The sequence below is a fragment of the Equus przewalskii genome, chromosome 9 (genome assembly GCF_037783145.1).
Source record: "Equus przewalskii isolate Varuska chromosome 9, EquPr2, whole genome shotgun sequence".
In the NCBI taxonomy this organism is placed as follows: domain Eukaryota; kingdom Metazoa; phylum Chordata; class Mammalia; order Perissodactyla; family Equidae; genus Equus; species Equus przewalskii.
The window spans coordinates 66,759,465-66,775,785 of NC_091839.1; the positions used below are offsets into that span (position 1 = coordinate 66,759,465).

A 16,321-nucleotide genomic window follows, 5' to 3' on the forward strand; every position below is an offset into this window, starting at 1 on the left:
TAGTTAGAGTGATAAGATCATCCTTGCTTTGGTAGTTTCCTTACCTTCACCCTAATGCTATAGTTGAATATTTGCTATCCTGTTCTGGTTCTATCCATCGGTCTCCCTAGTCTGTGGATTGTGACCCCTTTCTCCCTTTTTTCTTTTTTCAGGTATGAGAGCCTTCTTGAGGATTTCTTGTAGTGGAGGGGTTTTAGTTACAAATTCCCTTAACTTTTGTCTGGAAAAGATTTAATTTCTCCCTCATATCTAAAGGAAATTCTTGCTGGATAGAGTATTCTTGGCTGAAAATTGTTATCTTTTAAAGCTTTGAATATGTCATTCCATTCTCTCCTAGCTTGTAAGGTTTCTGTAGAGAAATCTGCTGACAGTCTGATAGGGGCTCCTTTATAGGTTATTCTCTTCTTTTTTCTTACTTCCCTGAGTATTCTTTCCTTATTGCCAATTTTACTACTATGTGCCTTGCAGTAGACCTTTTAACATTGACAAATCTAGGATATCTGAAAACTTCCTCTACACACATTTCTCCGTCAATCCCTAGATTTGGGAAGTTCTCTTCAATAATTTCGTTAAGCACACTTTCTGCTCCATTTTCCTTTTCCATGTTCTCGGGAATTCCTATGATCCTTATGTTCTTACTCCTCATTGAATCCACTATCTCTCGGAGATTTTCCTCGGTTTTTTTTAATTCTCAGTTCTCTTTCTTCCTCCGTCTGGAGCCATTCAGCCTGTCTATCTTCAATTATGTTAATTTGCTCTTCTATGGTGTCTACACGAGCATTCAGGGAATCCGTATTCTGTTTTATCTGGTCCACTGTGTTTTTCACCTCTAGTAATTCTGTTTGATTCTTCTTTATGATTTCAATCTCTTTTGTGAAGTAACTCCAGAACTTGGCTTATTTCTCTATCTTTCTCTTTATCTCACTGAGTGTTTTGATTATAGCTGCTTTGAACTCATTATCACTTAGTTTACCTAATTCCAAGTCCTCAGGACTTAATTCTATGTTTTTATTGTTTTCCTTCTGGTCTGGGGCTTTTATAAATTGCTGGATAGTAGAGGAGCGGTTTTTTCGCATGGTGGTAGAATTCGGTTGCAATTACAGCCTGTCGCCACTAGATGGGGGTCGAGAGCCACGTGTTATGAGCTCTCTGCCTTTGGGCAAGATGGCTGCGCCCACTGGCTTTGCCAAGTGGGAGGGGCTTCTATTCTCTCGTGCCGGTCTGGGTTCAGATCAGTTCTGTTCTCTGGTCTCCCGAGGCCCTGGGTTTATGGGGTCCCCATGCACAGAAGCTTTCCCCCGTCAGCGGGTCTCCACTGAATCAGTGGCAGGAGTCCTGGATGATCCCCCGGTCGCGCGGTCCCTCCTCCGCTCCTTCCTGACCTGTGCAGCAGCGATCGCAGACTCTAGGGGAGGGAGCGATGTTCTCTCCTACCGTTCCAGCGCCTCCGAGGGTGTAAGCAAGGTTATGATCTCTGCCTTCTTGGTATTGTAGGTCTCTAACGTGTTGGCATTAGATTTATTCTCTGAAATTCAGTTTTTCCAATCCTTTGTTGTATTTTGGAGGGGAGAGAATCCCGGGTCAGCTCACCCCGCCATTTTGCTCCACCCCTCGCTATAAAATATAAATTTGATAGTAATATTTCCTCCACATCAAACTACCATTTATAACATTGTTTTCATTTACAAAAAAAAAGATCCTGAGTTCAGTTATCAATTGTCTCCCACCTCTTCAGGTATTTATCTCCAAAAAGGGCTAGGGGACACCAATTCTGACAGACTCAATGTCCTTGTCACTCATAAGTGGTCTGCAGGATAGAAACTTTCTGCGGTTTCTATCCTAAAACAAGTGTGGCATTATGAATTTCCATTGTTCACATCAATCCCAATTCATGGCATAATATTCGATTTTATTTGAATGCCCACAGATAAGACATTTTTTAAGTCCCATAAGATAAACTGAAAGAGCAGACTATCAGTATGTTACCTCTCCTCCTCACCCCCACTACTTCTTTGTGTCATTCAGAAGTTAACAGGCTTTACAGATCCAGGCTACTCTACATCCTCATCTCAAATTTAAGAGACACACTATTTTCAGAAATATTCATAATTTTAAGAATGAAAGTATAGGAATTTTTTTATTAACTCAACTAAAATAAACAGATGTCTTCAATCACATTTAACTGAACCTTTATCCTTTATACCACTTTTTAAGAGACTGGCAATTAGAAGACACCAAATATTTTCCTAAACAAACAAACAACACAGAGAGAGGGATGGGGGAGAAAAACTGGAAAATTTCCAACTTACTACCTCCAGGAATGAGGCCTAAGCAACAATCCAGTTACGAAGCAGGCAGTCAAAGGAAAAACATTTAAAATAACCACACAGTAATAACTTTGACACCAAGTATGACAGTCTCCAAATTGAAGTAATTAAAAAATTTTTTAAGTCTAAAGACTAAAGCTGTTAATAAAAACATGAAAATATTATGACATTTATCTGGGAAGACAAAAAAAACAGCTCTGTTACAAATTTGCCAACACAGTCACAAATTGTACAACCTGTAAGTCCAGAGATTGTTCAACAGTGTATGGGAGAGGCACGCTGGTTCACACTCATCAAAAGTCTGTGATTCAGGAGGTAAGCAAAACATGGTTCCAACATCAGGAAAAAGCCACCACCACCAGTTCTGTGGCTTCTTAGGAACTGAATGGGCAGCACCAGTTAGAAAGAAGCAGACATAGCAAAGGGACCTGTTAGTACAGCTGTCCTCTCCTAGACCACTCCAGAGACCTGAGCTCCTATTCAGGTTCTGCCAGTGACAAGCTGTGTAATCTTCAAATGACTTTGGGCCCTCAAGTTCCACATCTATAAAATGAGAGGGTCAGGCCAGAATCCATAGTTTCTTCCAACTCTAAACCTTTTAACGCTAAAGGCAGTCCCTTTATCAGTTTTTGGACAATTGATAAATAGTATGTCATACTTTTGTGCCCATTAGTAAATACAAGAAATTAATTCAAACCACTCAACTATGACTAAAAGATGACATCCAAGCTAGTGCATAGTAGAATGTCAAAGCTGCAATGTAACAAAGGAAGAAAGAGGATGCTGGATATGGCCTGTGCCAAGCTGAAACAAGTCATAACCAAAACTGAACATCATTATGAAGCAGTATCTAGGTATTTCAAACAAACCAACTAGTAAAAAATCAGTTGTCTTTAATGTGCAGAAAACAGGAATGTTTGAAACTTTCACTGGTTTTGGTACTATATAAACACATTCTGGTTTTGGATATAGTACAGGCAGAGTTAGTATTAAATAACTGATCATAAGACTACTTTTTTATTTGCTAAGAATCTGGTACATCAATTACCTACCTTTTGAAATAACAAATATCTATATTTCAGACAGAGTACTTTATATTTTTATTTTTGCATCAAAAATAAGCATACTATGAAATAATATAGCTTTTGGAATCAGTTTAAGGAGAAGCCAATAAATATTTAGATATTAATAAGTAATTTAATGCAGGTGAAATGATCTAGCATTAGCCTAGAATAGCAAATAAAATTCCTCAGAAATATTTATAGACTTTTTCTACTATATAACAAAATTACTTGGTACAGCATCATCACCACCCCCCCCATCATCATCATCTTCAATAAATATTTATTAAGGTTTTATACTATGTATAAAGCATTCACATTAAGGTTACATGAAATATAAGATACACTCTCTGCAGCTGAGGAACTTACAGTCAAAGTAGATAAACAAGATACATTTATAAACACAATAAACATTATTTTGCAAATCTGTATTATTAAATATCAAATAAGACAATAAATGTTACAGTAATGTAGTTCAGAGTAAGGGAAACCTAATAAGGCCTAGGTTGCTCAGGGCAGTTTTCCGGGAGGAGGGACATCGGCTGGGTGTTAAAAGAAGACTTTTAAGAAGGACTCGATGCTAAGCACGGACAACACAGAGAAACTATTCCCGCTCTTTGGAACATTAAACCTTACCTTATCCTAGTTATGTCTGTAAGCAACAGCTGGCCTGAATTGTATCAAAAGTGCAATCAACTAAAGAGGCAAGGGATGAGCAGCCAATATAACAGGATATTAAAAGGGAAGTTTCTATTGAGAACCAAAGACAATCGACATTCCAAAGAAGGTGTCAGAATATTTTTAAAATTTCCAAAAGAGGCAGTCTACAGAGAGGATTGTTGAGGTGTGTCACCTCCTCTCCCCAACACTAGTGAGAGAAGCCACAAAGGGATTGCAGAGGGGTGTGTGGAGGAGGTTTCCTTGGAAAGAGCTACAGGAACAAGTGCCCTTCCTTGCCTTTGAGGGGGAGGGTAGAGGGGCATGCTTGTTCCTCACCTGGAGCCCAGGGGAACAGACTCTGATGGGAAGACTTGAAGAGCCTGATATGTGTCTCAAGCACTTTAAAGAACATACTGAACTGGCACCTGATTCATCCCTGGAAAATCTAAAGGATGAGAATTGCTGGATGAAGAGGCATGTGAGAGCAAAAGAGACATGGCTGAATTGGGACCATTTCCAGAGTCTGTCTGGACAAAGAATGAGTGTTTCCTAGGGACCAGTGAAGGTCCTATGGGACAGAGACAGAGAAAGCTGGGGTGAGTCACCCGAGTCCATCTACGAAGGTTACCTGGAGCTTGAACAGACCGCACTCAGCAAAGTGAACATGAAGGTTCTGCCAGATCCAAGAGGCTGAGGAAGGAGTAAGCAACCAGCCAGAATACAGATGCATTCTGATTGTCAAGCTGCTTCAGGTCAGGAATCTCAAGCAACTGAAGTGGAAGGTGGAGGATCCACAAGTGAAAGAACGAGCTTTAAACATCTGCCAAGTCTACAACAGCACTGAAGCTAGAGCACCGGCACTAATCGAGTCTAGTGTGCAGCTCACCTTTCCTCTCTTCCCTTCTTCCTTGTCCAGCCTGGGGGGAGAGGGGGTCAGAAATGAGGACTGGCAAGACAAGGCAGAGGTAGAAAAGCCAAGTCAGAAGAAAAAAGCCAATGATGCCTAGTCCCCGATTACTGGCTTCCCCCAGGCAGCAGGCAGAGCAGGGGAGTGGGCATAGGGGTGAAGCTTCATCCTTAATTCAGGTTTGGTTTAGGGTCTTTATTTATTGATACTGGACATTTTAATAATCAAACTGAGACTTCCGCAACTTAGTTACTGAAGGACAACTTGCCTTATCAAAAAGCAACCTGAAAAGTCAAGTTTATCCATGGGCAGAGGATGAGGCTATCTCACAGAGTAAACCAAAAAAGACAGTGAGTGAGAAAAATAAAGCTGTTTTATAATTACATCCCACAAGTCCTGCTTTTCAACCAAATGCACTAAACAGTCAACACAGTGGAGAGTAGGGAAGTACACAAATGTGATCTTATAAAACATAACTCAACCCACCCAGCTTCTCTGCCTATCCTGAGATGGTTCAGCCATTAACAATGCCAGAAATTTGCCACAATGTGACTCACGAATCTAACAGTAATTCTTAAAATTCGACACAACTAACCTAAATATAATACTCACTTTAAAGGGCAGAGCCTGTCTCTTGCTCCCGCTGTACCTCTGACACTTAGCAAAGTGCCCCTCACATACAAGGTGCTCAAGAACTGGAGCTCTTCCATGAGACGGCTGCCATGGGAGGTTCTTAGGAAACAGAGTCTGAACAAATACAGCTCCAGCAAGACTGCCTTTTAGTCAGTTAAAAATATATGGACTCTTCCTGTGTGCAAAATTATAATATAGCTTACCTTCTTCTTTATCCTCGCATAGCCAGCCAAATCTCTGAAAAATGCATACCGTATTTTCCATATAGTACTATAATACAGAACAAATGTGAAAAATTTGAAGTCTGATATTCAAAAGAAGAAAAATTACTGTATACATTTTTAAAGAGTTTAGTAGAAAACCCTCCAACGAAATGCATTATCACATAACGCTGTTAAATACCGAACGGTTTATTTTAAAAGGAGAGGAGCATTTAAAAAATGAATTATCTAGTATTTTACTAATACTTTGTTTGTTGGCATATAATATCTCTTTTCAGTGACAGCCTGAATTAAGAGTCTGCTATCCTAGAGACAGCATCCCTATTTTAAAGCACCCCTATTTTAAAGATTAAGAAACTGAGGCTCAGTGATTAATGACTCACTCAGGGTCATACCACTAGTTAGTGGCAGAGCAGGAGTTGTAACTCAAGACACTATGTCAGATTCCCGCACCATGCTAACTATAATACTGAAGAGTTAGTTCTACTGACTCATTCCAAAAGAAATAAAATCCCATTTTAATGGTTATCTCTATAATGTCTAATTTTGAAATGTAAGCTCCTGTCAAGTCCCCACCATAGTTCCATTAACGTACCTCTGCCTTTGTGAATTTATTAATGAACTCTTCATGAGTTAAAATTCCAATGGCAGATACCAGTAAAGTTTCTAACAGTCAATATCTTACTCATGATGTCATTCTTACGGTAAAGTATTTACAATAAGTGTATGTGACTGTAAAAATCTGACAGTTTCTAAAATGGCATATAAGGGAGGCAGATCGTCTTGCAAGTTTCAGAAACTGAAGGGTGTTGGCTGCACCAGAGTCCTACCAGCACATTGTTTCATTCTCAGGCCTTATCTTAGTAATAAAGGCAAGAGACTGGGGTGGGAGAAACTCTAGATATTTCACCTGGGATGACTCCCCCACCCCAACCCTGGAAACATTTGGCAATGTCTGGAGACATGTTTATTGTCACAACTGTGTGTGTGTGCTGGGGTGCTGCTGGAATCTAACAGGCAGCACCAGGGATGCTGCTAAACACATCCTATAATGCACAGAACAGCCCCTCCACTCCCTGGTTCCCAACCAGGAATTATCCAGTCCCAAATAACAATAATGCCGAGGTTGCGAAACCCTAGTATAAGGGATCACATGTCTGAGGCACTTGGCAGAGGGGGTGGCACGAGTGTTTAAAGACTGTAACTATAAACACTGAATCAGAGAGTCCAAGTAACGCTCAGGAAGGAGTAGGTGTAGCCCTCAAAGCCGTGATGAGAGCACAGGCGTGGGGACAGCCTCCTGTCTCAGTAGGTTCGAGGTGGGAATGTGAAGACAAAATGACAGCCACTTCCCTCTACTCCCACCTGGAACAGCTGTGCTGCATTTTTCTTTTCTTTTCCTGACACAAGAACAGAAAATTGAAAAAGCAAAAATAAAAGGAAAAGTAGTTCTCTGAAGAGACGATAAATTTTTTTTATTAAACTGTACACAGTTTCACTACCAACTTTCTGAGTGCTTCTATTACTTAGAAGCACTCCAAAGGGTTACAATCTAAAATAAGAAGGACAGATGTTCTGGACACAGCAGAAAAGAAAATCAGAATAAATATATACTGATGGGCTTCATTCTGGACATCAGCATTCTGGAGAACAAACACGGTTTTAGGAAGCCTGGCTTTTAGTTCCCAATGTATAAATGCTCTGATGGTATACTACTGAGTGCCTTCTTGGATCTTCCTTTCTCTGAATTTGGGGACCCTCTGTCACAAGAGGAAACAGTAAAAACTGGACCCATAGCAACCTCCAAAAACAGCGCTGGCATAAAACAAAAACAGAGCTTCACAAACTGCTGCCTTGCCTGGCCCGGCTGAGTTTCCCATCATGCACTCACACCTTCTCCTCTGTTCTCGCAGTTGCTCCCTCAATTCTTTAGTCCTTTCATGTTAATTTTTCTTTCTATCTTCAACCACATATCTCCACCAAAATCTTTCTACCCTCTTGCATCCCATTTCCTTCCTCTCTTCCCACTGTGTCTTACTTTACTCTCAAAAGTGCCAACTCGTAATGAAATTATATAATGAGAATTTTGGTGTTGAAAGACTCCGACCTGAGAGGCTATCTGGGAGTAAACCCCCTCCTCTCTTCTGCTACCAACACTCTGAACAAGTGGTTAGCTGACTCAGCTTAAACCATTAAGGTCTGTCACCTCTACTCACTTCCAGAAACCACGAATCACTTCTTACTTAATGGGTACAGAAAGATGGCTCTGGATATCTAAACGGAGCAATATAACCCATCTGAGCTGCTCTTGCTTCACAGAGATACAAGCTCTTTGTCATTATCAACGTTTACTAAACTAGAAAAAAGCTCACCATCCAAGTACCATCCGAAACGACAGTTGGCCAAATTTGCAAGCTATTTGCTTTTTGAAAATTATCTGGGGATAGATTGGAACACAACTAAATGCAGGCACATGATTCACCTAATAAGCCTTGTTTGACATTTTGTCAGGAGAAGGAATGACTCATTAAACCCCCAAACTGGCACGCAAGGTATGTTTTACCCTCCTACATTGCTCAGAAGGTTTATTCACCCCTTAACGAGACAGTCAATCAAAGATACTGCTCACTTCCGAAGATTCCGGGTCATGCTGGGTAAACACGGTACTGTACTTCATACAGCACTGTAGTGTAACGCCTCGTGGAGCCTCGGCACACGTAGGAGAGCAAAACAAAAGGGATTTAGTTATTGTGCAATAAAGGAAGTAGATACTAATTTGTTCTGTGCAGGCTTACCCCTAAAGGGCAGAGGGGCGCAAGTCCCATAACCCCAGCCGTGCCGTGGAGCGGGCAAGTGGAAATTAACGTCGCCGGTGTCCCCCGAAGTTTGAAGGGTTCTTGGAGCTAAGTCTCCGGCTGTTGCTTCCCTAGAACAACCCCCTTCAGCGCGTACGGGCGCAGGGCGCGCAGGCTCCCGGCCGGGCAGGGGAGCCGGGGGACGCAGGCAGGGACCCCGCCGCCGCGCCCTTACCTTGGTGAGCTGGGCGATTTTCTTGCTCATTTTCAGGTGCAGGTCCTGGCTGTAGTCCAGGCTGTGCCCCGCCTGCTGCGCGGCGGCCGGTGAGGGCGCGAATTTGGCCGCCCCGGCCGCCGAGCCGCCGTAATAGTGCTGCTGCCAGCTCATCCCCGGGGTCGCCATCTTCCCGACAGACCCCGGCCGGGACACCTGTCCCCGCGCGCGGGGGCGGCCCGCGGAGCAACGACGTCTGGCAGGCAAAAGCCCGGCCGGCCGCTTCCCGACCTGACACCCGGCGTCCAACAGCCGCGGCTGCAGGCGTCTGCCCGCCCGCCCGCGACCCCCTGGTCACCCCCGTCCAGGGACCGGGCGGCCCCGCCGGCCCGAGGCCGCAGGCGACACCGACGCGGGGCAGATGCCCGGGGCCCGGCCCGCTGTCGCCGGCCCTTCAGCGCGCCTGGCAGAGGCGTCGTGAGCAGCGCGGCCCGCAGCTCCCGCTCCCACCGGGCACCAGGGCCCCAGCGAGCCGGCCGCAGCGGGGACTGCGGAGGGAGCAGGAGACGGGGCGGGCTGCTGCGGGAGGAGGCGGGGACTCCGAGCGGGACGCGGGAGCCGCCGAGCCGCCGTTACCAGGGCGCGCGGCCCGCGGAGCGCGCGGGGGCGGCGACGTCATTTCCCCGCAGCCAAGCCCCGCCCACGCCGCCGCCAGCCCCGCGGCCCGTGCGGGCGCCTCGCGGAGGGCGGGCGGGACCCCGAGCCGCGGCCGGCGCGGGAAGCAGCGAGGTGCGCGTGCGGCTCGAGGTCAAAAATTCGCCGGGAGAAGATGGGGCCCGGTCGCCTCGGTTGGCAGAGCGCGTGCAGTGTGCTGAGCCTTTCCACGTGCATCATCGCGTGCGCTGGGCCGGGGTGGCGCTCCCCCGCGAAGAGCGGCAGGCTCCCGTCCAGCGACGCTGGCCTCCGCACCGGAGACTTGGGTAACGAAGGAGCGGGGAATCCGACAATCCCTGCCCTGCCCTGCCCCTCCCTTCCAGACTCACACACATAGGAATGTTATAGTGTCTTAGGCTGACCTACTACGTGCCAGGCACTGTCCCTCATTCCATGCCAAGTGTCTCTGTGTGGAGAGAGCACACGTCATCAGTCGGTGGGTATAGCGCTGCGCCGCTGCTTTTTCCCGGTCGAATGGAGCCCCAGACATTAACAAATGAAATCTAGTTGGCTGGAAGTAAGGGGGAAAAATAGAAGATGGAACAAGGTGTCAGCTCCTTAAAGATTTGGGGCTGGGCCAAAATGGGTCATTACTTGTACATTTTCACCTTCCTAAATGTGTTATTTCTTTACTCATTTTCTCCTAACATCTCTACTTCTGCAGGTCAAATGATTTTTTTTTTAACGTGGATCCTGTGTGGAGGTAAATAAGTCATTTTAGGGCAATCTTAACACAAACTTTAAAAATGTAGAATTGTGCCTATTTTTTAAAAATCTGTTCTCCACGGAGTTTTGCAGAACTGAATTCCCCCACATTATGATATGTGATTTCTGTTTAGCATGCAGCTCTAACCATCATATAAATCTGAGATTATTAACAAATCCTGTTGGGGGCCAAATTAACATAAAGTATCTGATTGTGACAAAATCTAAACCAATAAGGTGAAGACTGAATAGGAATTTGAAATTGAAACTGAAATACTTTGAGAACTGTTAGAATTCCAGAAAGGACACCTGAAACTGGCTATGTATTTTCTCAGATGCTAGGTACTCAGCCTACTCCCTCCCCACAATAGACCTTCCAGAAAATGTTGTCTAGTTCCAAGGTTCTGAATGGAGCAGATGGCCAGAAACAAATATTATGCAAATTTTACTCCCTTCCTAAGCTCTAGTAATTAAATGAAATTAAAGAGAATTAGGAACTAGTGTTATTTCATTAAATTCTAGACATGGAAGGTTCACAATCATTTTAGAACTCTCCCATCCTTTGTATTCTGAGCAGAAGTATGTGCTCAAAAGGCTCCCTAAATTTTTATAGCTAAGTCTTGCTAGGACAAAGAAGGTCTTTTTGTTTTTGTCTCTATGATACAGTGGAAAGAGTATAGGACTGGAAATTAGGAGACTGATGCGTAGCCTCAGCTGAGTCACTGACCCTGTTCACCCCTCAAGTGCTCCTCTGAAAGGAGACAGTGTTGTCAGTCTCTACCCACCATAACTTGGGAGTTAGAGGTTGTGGCCCTGGTCCACTGGTAGTTCACTCTGAACCTCATCATACATGAGTTCCTGCAATCACTATACAGCATAGCCCAAGAGGAATATTTTCCTAAGTCTCATTACATGAATTTGATATTTTTGCTCTACGACAATGGGATAAAACAGATCATCTGATATAGAATTCTGTTTAATTCTATATAGAATACATGTAGAATATATGAATAGAAACATAAAGAATAACATAATATACCTATAATCCCATCACCTAGAATCTCGCTTTTTAAAAATCCATTAAAGAAGGTATACGATAGGAGAGGAAAACGGGAGAGGCTAGTTAGGCAAGAAATCTTTATTTAGTACCTGTTTCTCTCATGAGATGGTTTATGCAGAAATATTTATCGGATGCCTGTTGTGTGCCAGGTACTGCGTTAGGTGCTGAGGCTGCAGTGATGACTAAGAATCAGTCTCTGTCCTCGAGAAATTAGCAGTCTTGTGGAAAAGAGAGACAAGTAAAGAATAAGGTGCAACACAGTGTGCTAAGTGTTAAAAGAACTCACAAGAGGGGCACTTAAGCTAGCCTTGCAGTGTCAGAGAAGGCTTCACACACACAAAAAGATAATAATTGGACGGACTTCTGAAGGATGAGTTTTTCAGATAAAGAGGAGTAGGGAAAGCGGACTACAGGCTCTGAGGGTAGCGACGGTGAAGCCCTAAAGATGAGAGAGAACAGAACCCCTTTAAGGAACGCAAGGGATACAACATGGCTGGAGCGGACTTTGGTGGGATGTCAAAATAGGAGGTAGAGCAGGTATCCAGACTTTTCATGGGGAGGGATGCTTCTTTGCCTTCATAAGGGCTTGGGCCTTTATTCTGAAAGCAATGATGAGCCACTGGAGTGCTTTAAGCAGGTGAATGAAATAATCAGATTTGCACTTTAGTACTGTAATTCTTGTGACTATGGAAAATGGATTACAGGGGCAACTTTATAGACAAGGAGACTAGTTGGTTAAGAGGCTATTACACTTATTCAGGTGAGAGAGGATGGACCATTGACCTAAAATACGGCAGTGAGAATAGAAAGAAATGGATGTATCTGAAACATCCATAAGGTAAAACAGACAGGACTTTGAATCTGAGGAAGTGAGAGCAGTCAAGGGCTTCCCCCAAGACAGGGACTAGAGGAGGACCGACAGGTGGGGGAAGGTGATAAGTTCGGTGTAGAACATGTTCCCTTTGAGATACTTGCGGGACATCTAAGTGGGGATGTTCAGTTGCAACTGAATATAGAATAGGAGAGGTAGTACAGTAATCAAATTTGAATACAACAGGATAAGGTAAATATTGCTTACAAGAGGAGACCAGAACCTATCAGTATGTGAAAAAAAGCATCTGTGTAGGCAGCTTCTCATCTGTGATATCCTAGAACTTCTCCTTAAGGAGGAGTCATAATCCATGGACGGAAGCATCAGGCCCGAGGGAATGATACCTGAGAAGCGGGCTCATGGGAAGGCAGAATTTTGGCACAGCAGGGGTAGAAGCTGGTACAGGGGGATAGTTACTAAAAGCAGGTAAAGGAATGAACTGGAAGTAAAAAGAATGATTAACTATTAGAGCTGGAACAGAACTGCAAATCCAAACCTCTTATTTTATGCATATTGAAGATCAGACAGTTTGAGTTGCACAGATTTTCAAAACCAGTTAGTAATAGAGCTGGAATTATGACCTAGGCATTTTAAACCCCAGTTCTTTCTGGTTTACTAAGTAATGGTTTTAAGCTATTTATAGGAGAATTTCTGTTCTGATATTCTTTGACTGGAAATTTTTTATACTAATACTTCCCTTCACTGATATTTCAATTACAATTTATAGTTGGAATGAGTCTCACAGGCTCTCAAATTCCCTAGACGCTTTCTGAATTGTTAGAAATGGTAGGGGGAGGGAAGAAGAAAGTGGTAGTGGTGGTTATAAAGGCTGATTAAGGATGAGGCTAATGAAGCTTACATCACTCCTTCCAGGAGGCATCCTAACTAGTGATAACATGGTTATAAAGTTTAGTAAAAATTTATGAAAGTAACATCTTTTGTACTTTTCTCTTAAGCCTCCCAAATTGCATGTACTTCAGGCCCCAGAAAACCTAAGTTAACCTCAGGCAGCAGTACCCAAAGTCAAGAATTAAAATTAAGATTGAAATGTGAGTTCAAAAGTTAGTGGACCAAAAGTACAGGCAACAGAATAAAAAATAGATAAATTGGACTTCATCAAAATTAAAAACTTTTGTACACTGAAGGACATCAGAGTAAAAAGGCAACCCATGGAATGGGAGAAAATATTTGCAAATTATATATGTCTGATAAGGGATTAATATTCAGAATTTATAAAGAACTCCTGCAACTCAACAACCAAAAAACAACCCAATTAAAAAATTGGCAAACGGCTTAAATAGACATTTCTCCAAAGAACATATACAAATGGCCAATAAGCACATGAAAAGATGCTCAAGATCATGAATCATTAGGGAAATGCAAATCAAAACCACAATGAGATACTACTTTACAGCCATTGGAATGGTTATTATAATAACAAACAAAACAAATTATGCTAAGTGAAATAAACCAGTCACAAAAGGACAAACAGTATGATTCCACCTGTATGAGGACCTGGAGCAGTCAGATTCAGATACAGAAAGTAGGATGGTGGTTTGGAGGGAGGTGGGAAAGAGGAGTTACTATTTAATGGGCATGGAGTTTCAGTTTGGGAGGATGAAAAAGTTCTGGAGGTGGATGGTGGTGATAATTGTACAGCAATGTGACTGTACTTAATGCACTGACTTGTACTAAAAAATGTTAACATGATAAATTTTGTTATGTATATTTTACCACAATAAAAAAATGGACACTGATTTCAATGAAAGGTACCCTCGATACTTAAGGGAAAACCATTCCAGTGAACAGATACTCAGAGAATGCTGTTCTATCAGCCAATAAGTATTTATTGAATGGTTCCCTTGTGGAGGTTCAACAGTCATTTCCTGCTCAATGTTGTGGTTAACTATAGAGAACATCTGGATATGAAGTGTTAAAGAAGAGATGGGGAAATGTCCTTCTTCCTCCATTTTTCTTTTCCCCTCCCTCCCATTTGAGCCAGAAGAGTCATAGAGTTCAAATCAGACAGTCAATTGAGAATGATGCTAAATGTCTATAAAAATGCCTGCCTGGTGGGGTTGGCCAGGTGGTCTCCAAGGAACCTTCTAGCTCTCTTCTGCATCACATTGTTAAGCCCCTTAGGAATATTCAGTACTTGAATGAGACTTAATCTAAGGTCATGCAACAAGGCTTAATAGCATAAGGAACTCAGAATCAATAGAGACTGTGGACAAGCAACTAAACTCCAGAAGAATCAATAGACACACTAGATCTGTGTAAGACTTCACACGAATACAGTAAATATTTTGTGTTAAACGTTTTCCAAATGACAACTATTCCCTTGGTGCAAGTCTCCAAGTATAGTGGAAAGAGTATCAGAATCCTGATATTCCAGACCTGATTGTGCCACTAAGCCACCTCTTTTTCTTCATCTGTAAAGCTAGGACACTGGACTAAATGATCTTGAGGGTTTCCTATGTTTCTCACATATTAAATGTTGAATTATTTCATATTTTTAGAACATAATTTTGTACTTATTTGCATATACCACAAATCAGTCATGTCCCAACCTTCACTTTCACCTCATAACACACCCAAAGCATGGTACACAGTATAATCCCAAATAAGTTGTAGATCTGTCTAGATAAATGGTAAATACAGATGGCTGTGAGATGATAGACATCACTATAAAAGAGATTGACTGTCATTCATTGATGTCTTGTTATGTGCTCCTTTTTTTTGTTTTCCTCTTTTTTTATTCCCTCCCCATGAGTTCAGAAAACTCATCTGTCACATCAAGCAGTTGAAAATGGTATTGAATACCTTCTAAAATACTTGATACATAAAAATGCTCAATAAATGTTTGTTTCCAAATTTTAATTAACTTCACTTTCTCCATCAAAGCTATTAGCTTTTCCTTTGTTAACAAAGCCAACCCTTTCCATAAACATCACGATCAACTAGCAGCTAACTGGTTTATCCATCTACTCTGTTTGGGTTCCTCTAAAAGCAGAGACTGAATCACGTAGTTTACTTGGGAAGCAGAGAAACTGAGAGAGAAAGAAGGAAAAGCCATTCGAGGACACATCATTGAGCTGGCTACGGCTTTGATCAATTGGGACTCACTCCCACTAAGGACTCTCTGAGGAACGGTATAGAATGTATCTTAGAATTTTCCCACCCAAATATGGAAGGCTGATGCGTTTATCCACTGATTCTCCTCACTCATCCGTTGTGGGTGGCTTCCAGGTGAATCAGCTCTCCAGTCTGTCTGGACATTCAGTGTAGGCTTAGTGAGCTCCTGTGGCTTTGGAGAGTATGGCGAGTCAGGAAGGCAGAGAGATGCAGCAGGCGCTTAAGGGGTATCTGTGGCATGCATAGGAACTGTCCAGCACCTCTGCAGCTGAAGTCAAAGGAAGTGACATGAGACACATGCTACAGTCTATCGCTTTCACTTTTCGGATCCATTTTTGCCCTATATAGAATTCATTCTGTCATGAATTCTTTAAGGTCATGGCCAGCTGCTAATCCTAAAAAGGACTTAAAGCAAGAGAGTAACTGTAGCAAGCAGATGTCGCTTGTTGCAACTGTTTCAAAGACCATTAATTGATATTCATCAGGTCCCTTCTCCACCACCCATTCAAGATTTTCCTTGCTCTTGACAATCACTTCAGTTAGTCTCATTATTTGTTTGGTGGGGAAACCCAGACCTTCATCCTAGAGTCTAAGCCAACCAAGGGCTTAGACTCTTGGTCAAACTGAGGTTGCTACAGTTTTTCTCAATGCTATCACCAGACGTGGAAGAACAAGGGGAATCCCAGTGAATCTTTTGAGGTCTAGGAGTACTCCTCTTTGCCTCCATTATTTAGCAACAATCCCAGACGTTCATGCTAATCTGATCAATTACCTTGCCAGTATAAAATATACCTTTCTTTATCCACAGGTTCTTTGGCATAAAGAGCCAAAGTGAGCAGGTGGTAGTCATAGCTATAGGTTTTGTGAGACTTGCTCTATCCCCTACTAGAAGTGATTTGCTCCCTCCCACCCCAAATGGTAACCAAGACCTATAATCTAACAGAGCTTAAGGACATGGGAATAGGAAACACAAATTCTACAAGTGGTTCACTGGATATGATGGTGAGAGGAGCCATTC

General features: G+C 42.7%; 2 protein-coding genes across 18 annotated transcripts in view; one reads left to right on the forward strand and one right to left on the reverse strand.

Moving 5' to 3' along the window:
• Positions 1-9,495, reverse strand: part of FAM184A (family with sequence similarity 184 member A) — a 135,172-nt gene extending 125,677 nt beyond the window's left edge. For all 17 annotated transcript variants that reach the window (XR_011522644.1, XR_011522642.1, XR_011522648.1 and 14 more), the window contains exon 1: positions 8,840-9,495. Coding sequence is in view for 9 of the 17 variants with exons in the window: in XM_070559345.1 (XP_070415446.1) it covers positions 8,840-9,007 (168 nt within the window). In the remaining 8 variants the exon portion in view is untranslated. The remainder of the gene's footprint in view (positions 1-8,839) is intronic.
• The window catches only part of LOC139085399 (bridging integrator 2-like), a 71,756-nt gene continuing 64,674 nt past the window's right edge, over positions 9,240-16,321 (forward strand). The window contains exons 1-2 of the mRNA XM_070632452.1: positions 9,240-9,295; positions 9,361-9,798. Of these exons, the coding sequence (XP_070488553.1) occupies positions 9,240-9,295; positions 9,361-9,798 (494 nt within the window). The remainder of the gene's footprint in view (positions 9,296-9,360; positions 9,799-16,321) is intronic.